The sequence below is a fragment of the Temnothorax curvispinosus genome, unplaced genomic scaffold, assembly GCF_003070985.1.
Source record: "Temnothorax curvispinosus isolate PA1 unplaced genomic scaffold, ASM307098v1 QBEX01006643.1, whole genome shotgun sequence".
Classification (NCBI taxonomy): domain Eukaryota; kingdom Metazoa; phylum Arthropoda; class Insecta; order Hymenoptera; family Formicidae; genus Temnothorax; species Temnothorax curvispinosus.
Window position 1 is genome coordinate 183,670 of NW_020216423.1, and position 11,814 is coordinate 195,483.

Genomic DNA, 11,814 nt, shown 5'->3' on the forward strand with positions numbered 1-11,814 from the left:
GAGATCTTAACTGATAAAAGATATCTTAAATAAGAGCTTAATTTCCACATCAGACTGTATTCTGAAGTTTAAAACTGCACCTTCACGTTTTTTAATTTTTCTTGCTTGAATTGTGGATTGTGGTAGCTTATTATTAAATAAATCTTTGTACAGAGAGAGAGAGAGCGGATGCTTCGGTAACGCTATAAGTACGGTGAACCCGGGTCAAATGCTGACCCGTTAAAAAAAGCATTGAAATGCGAGAAAACAATTGCTAGTACATTGCTTTTCCATATAAAACGCGCAATTAATTTTTATTATTAAGTCTCGAATAACCTCGAGAGTTAATCCTCGATTTTTTAATTCCAGAATTCTCGAATCCTCAACAATTCTTAAATTGCTTGGACCGTAGGGTTCCTTAGATTTTTAAATCTTTTAACTTTTTAAATTATACTTTGAATTTTTTAGAAACTCAAAATTCGAAGAAGTGATGAATCCGATCCATACGGAGCTTCTTAAAAAATGCTATAATTTTTAATTCCTTATGATAATCTCTTTCTCAATTATAGTTCTTTAAATTCGTGAATTCTTTTTTAACTTTAATCATATGGAGTTATGGATTCTCGATTATCAGATCTGGCGATCGACAAAGTGACGACCGGCGGCGGATTACTTTCTATTTCAACCGGCATTGTAATATTTTACGAGCCGCTCTCGTCTTTATTGTCTGGCATAAAGAGTTCAGTGCTCTGTGGGCGCATCGTCGACGACTCGGAATAAGAATAAGTCGAATCTCTCTATTGATTCACCTGGAAACCAAATCGATATCCGTACGAGGCACAGGCGCTCACTTCGTTACGGATCGGCCAACTTTCCTCGAATCGTCCGTTGAGTTCGTCGCCTATTTGACAAATCTGCCAAATTTTGTGGCCTCGAGAATAATTTTTGTTGCGAAAAGATTACGGTTCTACGAAAAATACTGTGATCTTCTAAAAGTCTTCTATGTGTGAGGAAAGTGCAGAAAAAAAATATGGCATTATGGAACATTAAACGTTAAACATTACGTTAAATAAAACTTATAGTTTAACAATGGATTAATTTAATGCAATCCAGATTAATTTGGAGAAATTTTGGAACCAGGAAAAAGTGCGTGAAAATATTTTTTATCCGTGTAATAGAATTAAGATCAATATTTCGAATTGTTTTAAAAAGTGGCAGGAAGATAACATATTGGATTTCGAGAATGAATAAGAAACATAATAATCCGTCGTTGGAAGATGAGAACTTGGAGATTTCCGAAGACCCTCAAGAGCCGAAGGATTTGTCAAAAGAGGTGGAAGGGAAACCAGTGTTTCGCAAGTACCGCACAAAGCATATGAAGCTATTTCCGGAATTATATCGAAGTGACGTCTCGATTCATCCCAGCTACACCGGTTTGAAAATCTTGCCGTAGTAAGAATTTAATAGATTAATTAAATTATGCAAATTACGCAAATTTATTAGATAAAAATAGGTATATTAAAAAATACATTTTTTAATATCAAAATAAATATAATAACATTTATTATAATAAAGCGTTAATTTTATTAAATCAGATGTTCTGGAAAAATTCACCGAGAGCCTTAAAGAAATCATTAGCTTTTCATAAACTTTGTTTAATTGCATATCGAGTATAGTTTACAATTAATTGCAGAATTAATTGTTTTATTTTTTAAGCCATGTGGTCTGCAGGCATCGCGTGCAAAGGATTAAGCAACAGTCATTTCGGCAGCTAAATCGCGAGATCGCGCATTTCGCCATGAGCCAAATGTTTGCTCTCGATGGTGTAAGGATCGATCGCGTCTTCAGCGTCGGTATGTCGCCGAAGATGCTGATTGTGCTGGATCCGTTGACAGAGAAAGAAAGACGCCGACTGAACGAGCTCATTCGAGATCCTTAAGAAAATCCTTCGCGTGTAATTTTGATGGAAATAGATTTTTTTCATACGTCTTACTTAATGATTTTTCAATTATCCCTTCTTCTAATTTTGTATTTTAATATCTGACTGTAATTATCTCTTGTAATTATGTCAATAAATTTCTAATTATTTACTCCTAAATTATTACTTGTTAAATAATTAAAATTCTTTTGCATTTGAAGAAATTTTACAATCTATTATTTAAGAAATCTAGATTGTTTTTGTTTTATAAAAGTCTTAGATCGGTGTTATAAAAATATTAAATAATTTTAATAGTTGAAGATTAGATACTCTCTTTTTAAAAAGTTTGAAGAATAAGGTATTAATATTTATTTATTAAATATGTTTTTTAATTACAATTTTTGTCCCAAAGATGGGACGTTGTCAATTAATGAGGAAACTCGAAAAACAAAGGAAAGAATCTAGATTGATATTTGTCAAGCTGTAAAGATACTGAGCGAGAAAAAATATTTTTATAAATAAATATATGCAATGTTTCGAAATACTTACCAGGGCGGATTTCTGTCCATTTTGTATAGTTGCGGGTCGGCTCCTTTGGAATTATGGGACATGCATGTTAGTTTTTATCACATTTAATACAGAGTATCATGAAAAGATGTACAGCTATTTATAGTTTTCTAGCCTTCTAAAATAACGCAAATTATAAGGCTTAATTAAAAATTAATGTTATAATATTTCTAATAATAACATAATAGTTGAAAGTGTCGAAATTTATTGTATTGCACCACACACATTTATTTAGGTGAAAAATGGATATATACGAAGAATCACAGATGAAGAGATAAAATCGTTGGCATTGGAAATAGCCGGGACTAATGTGGCTACAACTTATATTTACTGTCCGGCAGATCCGAAGAAGGTGCTGGGTATTAAGCTGCCCTTCCTTATCATCATTATCAAGAATATGAAGAAGTATTTCACGTTCGAGATAACAGTAAGCCCATGCGAATACGTACTTAATAAATAAGGCTTCTAATTTCCTTTCTTAAACGAGATTTTCCGTCCTATTTTAGTGTAAATGTGCAAGTACGCAGATACTCGTTTATCTTAATAAATAAGATCGAATCCCTTTCTTTTTTCTAAATAAGAGATTTTGTGCTTTAAATAAAATTTCTAATTTTTTTTATTTAAATAAAACCTTCAATTTTTCTTCTCAATTAAGTAAAATATCTTATTTCTTTTTCTCTTATTTTAAGTTTCTTTTTTTTAAATAAATCTTATTTTTTCCTAAATTTACATATTGTAATACATATTGTGATCTGTCAAATAGATACTGGACGATAAGAATATGCATAGGAGATTCCGTGTAAGCAATTTTCAGAGCACGACGCGTGTTCGTCCCTTTTGCACATCCATGCCCATCGGGCTTTCAGGTGGATGGAATCAGATTCAATTCAACCTGTGTGATTTTACGCGACGAGCGTATGGCACAAATTACATCGAAACCACTAGAATGCAGATACATGCCAACTGTAGAATCAGACGAATTTACTTCGCCAATAGGCAAGAATCTGATATATGGATTAATTATTAGTTCTCTAATTAATTAACGATTATATTTTGTATCATGTCAATTTATTGATTATCTGCGGTGAATCATAAAATATGTTATTTATTTAATTCATTTTACTTAATTCTTAGTAGATGCCATAAATTTTATTAAATTTTTGGTATGGTGGATCAATGTGAAAAAATTTATTAAGTATATTAAATAATCTACAATTATAACAATCAATGATATGCTCTTTCTTTTTAAGAGAAGTTAAATGTTAAGCAAACGTTTCTTTTAGACTTTATTCAGAAGACGAGATGCCGGAAGATTTTAAACTCTTTTTCCCGGTACATCGGAAGAAGTGTGTTAGAGAGGAAGATGTGCCAAAAAAACCCAGCCTGGTACTTGAAAAAGTACCGTCCATCGTGAAAGAACCGATTATCGAACCGGAAGTGTTAGTAGAAAAGACAATTGAGCCGCCAACAATTACGGAGGAACTAGATTTAATCGAGGAAACAATACCAGAGATGCGTCCGGAAGAAGCGGAAAAGATAATCGTGAAGAAAGATGAAGAACAAGAAAGAGAAAAAGAAGAAAAAGAAGAGGAAAAGGAGGAGGAAGAAGCTGAAGTTGAAGAGACTGTGGTTTTTGACGAAGACGAAGAAGTCGAGCTTACGGACATTATTCACGAAGATGAGAACGAAGAAGAAGCTATAGATATATTAAAATTTGAAGAAGATTACACGGAAAATGAAGCTGATTAAATAAAATATAATTTCAAACAAGAAATATGTGTTTTATAAATCTTGTATTTTATTATTTAGGCTTTGTATATTCTTTTCATATTATTTTAACAAAGAACAGATTATAATTATTACAGAAAATTCAAGAATATGAATAATTAAACGGAAAAGTCTTCAGAATCAAGATTATGACACATCATAGTCGTCATCCTCTCGCTTTCTCTTCAATGACTCGTCGGTCTCCATCTTTACGGTCGGTAATGTCTGATTGGAAGTGATCTGTATTTTTGGCTTCGTTACTTGCGTCTTTACCGCTGTAGTGCTTGTTGTTGCTGCAAAAATATTTACATTACATAGATTACATATTTTGAAATTTAAATAATTAAAAAATTTTTAATATCACACTTAATTTTAAATATAACTAAGTTTAATTTTTTAACTTAATGTTAAGTGAAGAAAATATTCTGATAATACCAGCTGTAACTATGCATATACTTCAGTGTTTATTTTATATTAGAATCTTACTTGTTGGAGTTCTAAAGGAAATACGGAATGGTATGGAGAAATGGGACTGGAATAGGCGGAATGGAGCTGAGGTTAGAAACAGGAAAACGGACACGTTACTTTATATTAAGTAGATAAATTAGCAATAGAATAAAGTGATACATTAGCAAGAAATTAACATAAATATCAAGGGCGTGCACAAGATTTTTCCCAGGGAGGGGCAGGATTCAAAATGTTATTCCTAGAATTAAAATACTTATATAAATACTAGAATTAAAATACTTAATTTAGAAAAGACCAAAACCCATGGTTGAAACGTGACAATTAATCCGACCAAAACCAATGGTCGAATTGTCACGACATTGTCAAATGTTGTCGATTAAAAATAGTTTTTCTTGTAAAATACTTATAATTTGAAATTTATGTTGCACATACTAATATATATGTAAAGTCCCAGGTACAAGACTACAGACAATAGAACATCTACCTAAGTCCTGGGCACGTATTACGGACTTGTTCGGAATGGATTTCGATCGGAATTATTCCGTTTTCCCTAGAAAAGACAATAGAAATCTAGGAAATAACTGAACAATTCCGATCGGAATCCATGCCGAACAAGTCCATAATAGGTCCCCTGGAGGGAGAAGGAACGCATTTAGTTTCAGCAACTTCGCTGGGACACCCTTCTTTCATTCGCTCAATTTATTTCAATCTCATTTGTAGAAAGCAAAAGCAGGCATTGATTAAATAATAAATAAAACTGAGATTTTATTTAATTTTCAAAAAGCAGGCAAAATGAATTCAATTCGAGTAAAGCAGGCATTAAAAAACTAAAATTCTATCAGAAAAAAATGTATTTTTCTATGGATTAGAGATCGGCAAAGTTAGCACAAAAAATTATTTATTAAAAGGAAAAGCAAATGCTTAATTTTTTCTGATTCCAGGGAGGAGACAAATGCCTTTTCTTACCTTTCGTCTCCTCCCTGTAAACGCCTATAATAAATGTAATAAATTTCAATTAGGTAAATAAACGATGTATTACCTGTAGAGAACTTCAAAACAGGTTTTGGTATAGAAATGGTTTGTGTTCTTGCCACAGTGGCAAGTGTGCCAGGCCTTTTAACGATCGACACACCAGTCTTATTTCCTTCTACTTTCGGTCTCAGCTGTCCACCAGATTGATTATTGCCTACCAAAGAATGCGCAGGTTTTTGTACAACTTTCTTCGTCGCATTTCTAAGTTTGTAATTTGTTGCGTTTAAACAATATCGATCCGGTGGTAGTCTGAGGCCATTGCTTGGCTTAACAAAAGGTAGCGGAATGTTGTTTTTAGTTCGTGCCACATCTAATAAAACGTCTCTGGGTGGTGGATTCGTGAACGAACGCTCCAGCTGCATCTTTACTGCCAGTCTGACATCATCCAGGTCAATGAACTTCTTTTTAGCGTGGTTGGCATATACTTTGCTGTCGTCCAATATGCATGTGACATATCCTGTGAGAAAATTCCTTTATATTAAATAAAATTTCAGAAGTTAAACACATTGAGAAATAAATTTATTAAAATAAAAGAGAAAACTTACGATATGTGAATTCCAACAACTGATTGATCACCTTAGGTTCGTAATCTGTTATCCCCATATCCTTCATGATTGACATGATGACTTGAGCATCTTTGGGAATATGTTTTACGTGGCTCATACTTTTCGTTTTTTCCGACATTTCGTGAAATTAAAATAACCGTTACTGTAAAACACCGTGAACTATGCACACAATCATTGCGTGTGACGCTGTGGCAAAACTAAATCTTTTAGGTTATATTTATGCATGGTGACCAGGACGATCCAAAGATGTTTCCCTAATGCATTTCGTTGTACATACATACATACACAATCCCCTATAAATCCCTAACTGACAGAAACAAATCCCTAAATTTTCCCCTAACAGATTATAGCGAATTCGATTGGATCGAAATTGATTATGCGTTGTGCAGAAGTGTGTGCTCTCCGCTTTATGAATAATTTATTTCTTCACAATGGTGAGATGTTGTTTTTGCCAAAGTGTTCAAAACAAAGGATGTGGACGAACATATCATAAGTAAGTAAATTTAATAATCTATACACAGCATTTACGAAATGTAACAACTACAGGTTATGCAGTTTTCGGGTTGATCTATAAGTGTCAATTATTTTCACATTTCATGGAATAGATTAATTGCTAAAGAAAACTAGTCATTCGAATATTTAACATTTTGTTCTAGTCTGTATGATTCATCTTTTACAAGTTTCCTTTATCAGATAAATTCTTATTGGAGCAATGGGTTAACAATATACCATTAAAATGTTGGAAACCTACCAATGAAAGCTTATTGTGTTCAAATCATTTTACTGAGGACTGTTTTAACAGATCTGGATTTAGAGTACATACGCTTGAAGCTTAATAGTGCTCCAACTTGTTTCGGAGATCCCCCGACAGCCTGTATAATGTGTAAGCGCAAATATTTGCATCAATCTCCTTACTCATTCTTCAGGTATATTCTCCAAACGTTGTATTATTTGACATTAGTTCTAGAGCTTTACATTTTATTGATATTTATTCTATATAGGTTTCCCTTGGAAAAAGCAGAACTTCTCAATAAATGGTTGAGAAATATGAATCTGCTAAACTGGAGGCCTGCTCAAACAAGTCGTTTGTGTTCAAATCACTTTGAAGCATTTTGTTTGAGGAAAGTAAAAGAGAAATACTGGGCATTGAAGGAAAATAGTATTCCAACAATATTCACTTCCAGTGACTATAGTTTACCGTATGAAACTCCAGGTAAATTAAACATTGATAATTTTATTATAATTTTTATTCAATTTTCACGTTTTGAAACTGATGATACTGCGTAACATGCAATATAAAAAAAATATAAAATACAACATTGAGAAAAATATAAACTTGAAAAGATAAATGCCAGCGAAACGTCTCCTCTGTAGTTTCTAATTTTTAAATAATTAGAAAGATTAAATCTTTAATCTATGTACGAAGCTCCTCGATCACCTCTCGGAAAGACGATGCTTTTTTCTGCAGCCGATTAAGTTTCCTTTTCTGCAATTTGATGATCTTTTCTTTTTCCTTCAACGTTTGTTCACAAACAAATAATCTACGACGTAGCGTTGTGGGAGAACTTTCATATCGATGATCGTGGTTTACAATTCGCTGGGATTTGCAAACTGGAGATGCTGTTGTAGAGTCGAATTGCATGGACGTTAATTCTGTTCCTGCATCATCTGCAAAATTGTCAACGATTTGTTATGATTTCTTATTTCATATATTTTTTTATTTCTCATGTTTATCATTCATCCTTGAATAGTCCTTACCAGAATTGTGAAGTGTCTTTATAGTTATGTCGCTAACATCATGAGAGCTTTTTCTTCTTACCTCGTCAACAGAAATTGGATTGATTGTTAACACATTGTGCAATTCATGCTGTGGTACTGAGTTTGTTATAATGTTGCTTTCAGTTGAAGGTAAAGTATTTTTCTTAGATGTAAGAAATTCTGCCGAATCCAAGAATTAAAAATTATCTTTTTATTACTACAATCATAATTTCTTTCTATCAGGTGATGCTGGAGCCGTCTGTATAACCGACAAAATTACCATTTTCTATGTTATCGACTATATCTGTTCTTGTATAGACAAAGATATAGACAAGGATAGCACGCTACATTGCACGCACACATACGCACGATGCACATCGACATTATACTTTTATATTACGCTTCTAAATCTTGATTTGGAGGGTTTATGTTTTTCTTGTTGTGCAATTCGGGGGAACTTGTTTTTGCGTTCGTACAATGGTATATCTCTTATATGAAATACATCTTGTGACGAGCTGACAGCTCGCCGCAACTCGAGACGCCATATTGGGATAAAAGTAGGATAAGGAAATCTGTACTTCCGTAATTTTTTCTCGTTTTCTATATAAAATCGGAGTTCCCCCGAATCATTAATGTATGTACTGCAATTCTGGAGAAGGATTTTTAATTCTGTCAAATTAATACGACGCTACGTGCCGACAAAAAATGCCGGTAAAACAGACGGCTCCAGCATCCCCGACTATAGTTGCGTTCAAACATTGGTAAGTTTCTCCTTTTCTTTTTTTCTTCAATCTCTTTTAAAGACATATCGTCATCAAGCAATTAGAGAGTAATAGAGCGTACTACAATCAAGATAGTAATAGAGCTAATAAATACTTATACAAATATTAGATGATGTTAAACGAAGGTTATTTTTAATTGTCATCCTTTATAATTATATCAATCATCTTATAGTCAAGGTTGTCTCAAGTACATCTCGAGATGCTATATGATTGAGATGGTCATTATTATCTGTTAACTTTTCGTACGAAAGCAAGAGCCAAATTATTGATTATTCGTTTATATACATATTTAATAACACAGGAAATCAATTAATAATAATATTAAATGAGCCTACAAAATGCAACCGCATTTTTAAAATAACTTTCTGTTTTTTTTTTTTTTTTACAACAATTGATTCTTTTCATTATTCTACGTATAAAAGTAAAGTCATGAAAATATTTTATGAGATATTTCTAATTTTATATTAAAAATATTATGACAAAATTTAAAACATCTCAGAAAATTTTTGACAAAAGACAGCTTTATTATAGTGTTTGAAAACGTCTCTGCAAGTTCTACAATTTTTATCTCAAGAAAAACATCAAGTTTCATTTAAGAAATTATTTGAAAATGCTTGAAAACGATGACATCTAGCTACGACATGACTCACATCATCTGAATCATGTGTTCCCCTTCAAACCAAACAACTTTTATTTTGAAGGAAACATTTTCTTCTACGATTAAAAATAATAAAGTACTTGAAAAGGGGGGTAAATTAAAATGGAACACTGTATATAATGCGTGCGCTCGTATACAGATGGCCATCAGATCTAGGATTCTCATGAAAGTTTCGGTTTTTGGTTTCCATTTTGGCCGAAATTTAAAAAAAATAGATATTTCGGTCGGACTCTGATTGACATGTCTGATTAAATCTTTTACTAATCTGGTTGACAGACTGTTATCAATTTGCTTACTTGAAAAGTTAATCGACATTGGTAATAATTAATCGTATGGGTCACAACGTATCTCGTGCATTTTGTTGTAAACTATTCGTAGTGTTTCGTGACCAGAAGCGGAAAACTTTGCAGGCGTCGATAGTCACGCAGGTCGCAGCGAAGAACCCAGAACAACGGCCTGAACGATCTCGTGACGGTGAGCCTGCGGGCCCTGCGGTCGACATCAGGGGATCGATTATGTATCTTTTCCCTTAGGTAAAAGAGATAGTTACATAAAACTTTTCACTTTTCACGTTTTTGCTCTAGGGAAAAAGTTACATGATCGCTACCCAGATTGCCAGATCGAACGTGGGTTGCGTAGTCTAGAGGTCGCGCTTGGCCCGGCGATCTTAGAGACCCTCGGGGTCTCTAGGCGATCTGAGACAACGGCCAATCTCCGGCGACGTCCGATTGTTGCTCGCCGGCGCAGCGCGGCGCCGCGGCCGCCTACACTGTCGACGTACGAACATTGCCGTAGCGCAATATTTTCACGTAAGGCGTAAGACGCTACAGTAATGTTCATGCACTGGCCCTAATGAGTCCTTATGTTGATTTGTAGTTTTTTATTGAATAAGAAATGTTATCACCGAACATTCTTTATAGATCGATTACACATGAAATCATCTCAATATTTTCCTCGGATATATAGCGAAATACGATAGCAGCTAGCTAGGGTATTCGCATATAATCGGCCAATAACTGTGAAATAATATATATTTGATTAATCGTTTGTTTGTTAGATGTTTATAGAAAATTGTGAGGGACTGCCTGAAACTGCTTTAAAGATATCTTTGATATAAACGATTTTGAGATGATTTAATTTCTCCCGAAAATAATTGTATGTAATTGAAGGATTAAATAATGTTTAATAATGTTAGTCATATTTATGTGAATTATTTCAGTTGACTTATTGTTAAAATGTATTATAAGGAAGTATTTTTAAACAGGCCATTGAAATTTACTTTATTTGTTACAACGATCGAGAAAGAAATATTGTGCTTATATATATGTATATATTTATTATGGATCTATCACTGACGTTTTGTCAGTTGTAAAGATATATGTTAAAATACGACTAATTTGTTTTACATAAGACTTTCCTTTTAGATTTAAATTTATTAAGATTTTTCGGCGTAAAATTATTAAACTACTTTATCAATGCGGTAAATTTTTCGAATACAGAAATTGAAATTATTCTAATTATAAGATTTGTACGTTTCAACTACACACTTCTCCAACATTTCAGTTTTTTCTTTGAGTATGCACCTGCCTTGTTTTAAAATGTAAAGAGTGGATAATTCATATGTTTTTCAAGAACTATAATCGAACTATGTACATAGAATGTTCACAATAAAATTTTCTTGTTTTATATCTTCATTGAATAACGTCAAGATATTTTTCTTGTCAGTTGGTTGTAAATTGCAAATAAATGTCTCAAATTTCTTGAGCATAACTTATTGTTATTAATCTAATGATGTTAGACATGTATTACGATGGTTAACTGCTAGTATATATAAATATCTCCTATCTTATATTATTGATACTGGCGTTGGTATTTATATAAAACTACAACAATTTAATTGGCATAGGATAACATATAAATATTATCCTAGTGAATGAAGTAGATAAATGAGGGATGTATACCGAATAGTCTTCAGGAGTATTCAACTAGCCAGTCACAGATCTAACGATATCCTGCTGTAGGCGACGGAGATAAAGGCGTAGACGAAGGATAGCCTGGTGTTGCCGACGGATATCCTGGGGTAGCCGAGGGATAACTTGGTGTCACAGAGGGATATCCCGATGTGGAAGAAGGAGAACTCACAGTTGGGCCAGCAGGACTGTAGTTTATTGATGTAGAAGGAATGGAGACGGAAGGTTGGCTCGGAAAGTTTTGTTGTTCGGGGAATGTTCCACTGGACGCGCTAGCACTAGCCGAACTTGAGGCTGTCGCAAAACTTGAGCCACCAGCTGGACCGCTCAACTTTACCACACCCGTCGG

At 33.5% G+C, this 11,814-nt stretch overlaps 5 protein-coding genes across 6 annotated transcripts; 3 read left to right on the top strand and 2 right to left on the bottom strand.

The window, feature by feature from the left end:
* Positions 1-671: 671 nt before the first annotated feature.
* On the top strand, positions 672-1,939 carry LOC112456073. The gene is made up of 2 exons (XM_025018376.1): positions 672-1,431; positions 1,696-1,939. The coding sequence occupies exons 1-2, from the start codon at positions 1,082-1,084 to the stop codon at positions 1,916-1,918; spliced, it is 573 nt and encodes a 190-aa protein (XP_024874144.1). The 5' UTR covers positions 672-1,081; the 3' UTR covers positions 1,919-1,939.
* A 489-nt stretch (positions 1,940-2,428) lies between these two features.
* On the top strand, positions 2,429-4,213 carry LOC112456076 (cilia- and flagella-associated protein 20-like). The gene is made up of 4 exons (XM_025018379.1): positions 2,429-2,512; positions 2,700-2,891; positions 3,228-3,384; positions 3,759-4,213. The coding sequence occupies exons 1-4, from the start codon at positions 2,429-2,431 to the stop codon at positions 4,211-4,213; spliced, it is 888 nt and encodes a 295-aa protein (XP_024874147.1).
* Positions 4,214-4,278: 65 nt separating this feature from the next.
* LOC112456065 (transcription initiation factor TFIID subunit 9) lies at positions 4,279-6,415 on the bottom strand. Its single transcript, XM_025018353.1, has 3 exons — positions 6,277-6,415; positions 5,739-6,188; positions 4,279-4,524 (listed from the first exon to the last, which is right to left on the bottom strand). Exons 1-3 carry the CDS (start codon positions 6,413-6,415, stop codon positions 4,379-4,381), a joined length of 735 nt encoding a protein of 244 aa, XP_024874121.1. The 3' UTR covers positions 4,279-4,378.
* A 9-nt stretch (positions 6,416-6,424) lies between these two features.
* Positions 6,425-11,189, top strand: LOC112456066 (THAP domain-containing protein 1-like). Of its 2 annotated transcripts, XM_025018356.1 has the most exons (4): positions 6,425-6,790; positions 7,100-7,223; positions 7,299-7,510; positions 10,080-11,189. In XM_025018356.1, the coding sequence occupies exons 2-4, from the start codon at positions 7,177-7,179 to the stop codon at positions 10,313-10,315; spliced, it is 495 nt and encodes a 164-aa protein (XP_024874124.1). In that variant the 5' UTR covers positions 6,425-6,790; positions 7,100-7,176; the 3' UTR covers positions 10,316-11,189. The 2 variants fall into 2 exon arrangements, with proteins under 2 accessions (XP_024874124.1, XP_024874122.1); XM_025018354.1 differs by lacking the exon at positions 7,100-7,223.
* LOC112456067 lies at positions 7,506-9,875 on the bottom strand. Its single transcript, XM_025018357.1, has 3 exons — positions 9,792-9,875; positions 8,056-8,235; positions 7,506-7,965 (listed from the first exon to the last, which is right to left on the bottom strand). Exons 1-3 carry the CDS (start codon positions 9,808-9,810, stop codon positions 7,712-7,714), a joined length of 453 nt encoding a protein of 150 aa, XP_024874125.1. The 5' UTR covers positions 9,811-9,875; the 3' UTR covers positions 7,506-7,711.
* Positions 11,190-11,814: the final 625 nt, after the last annotated feature.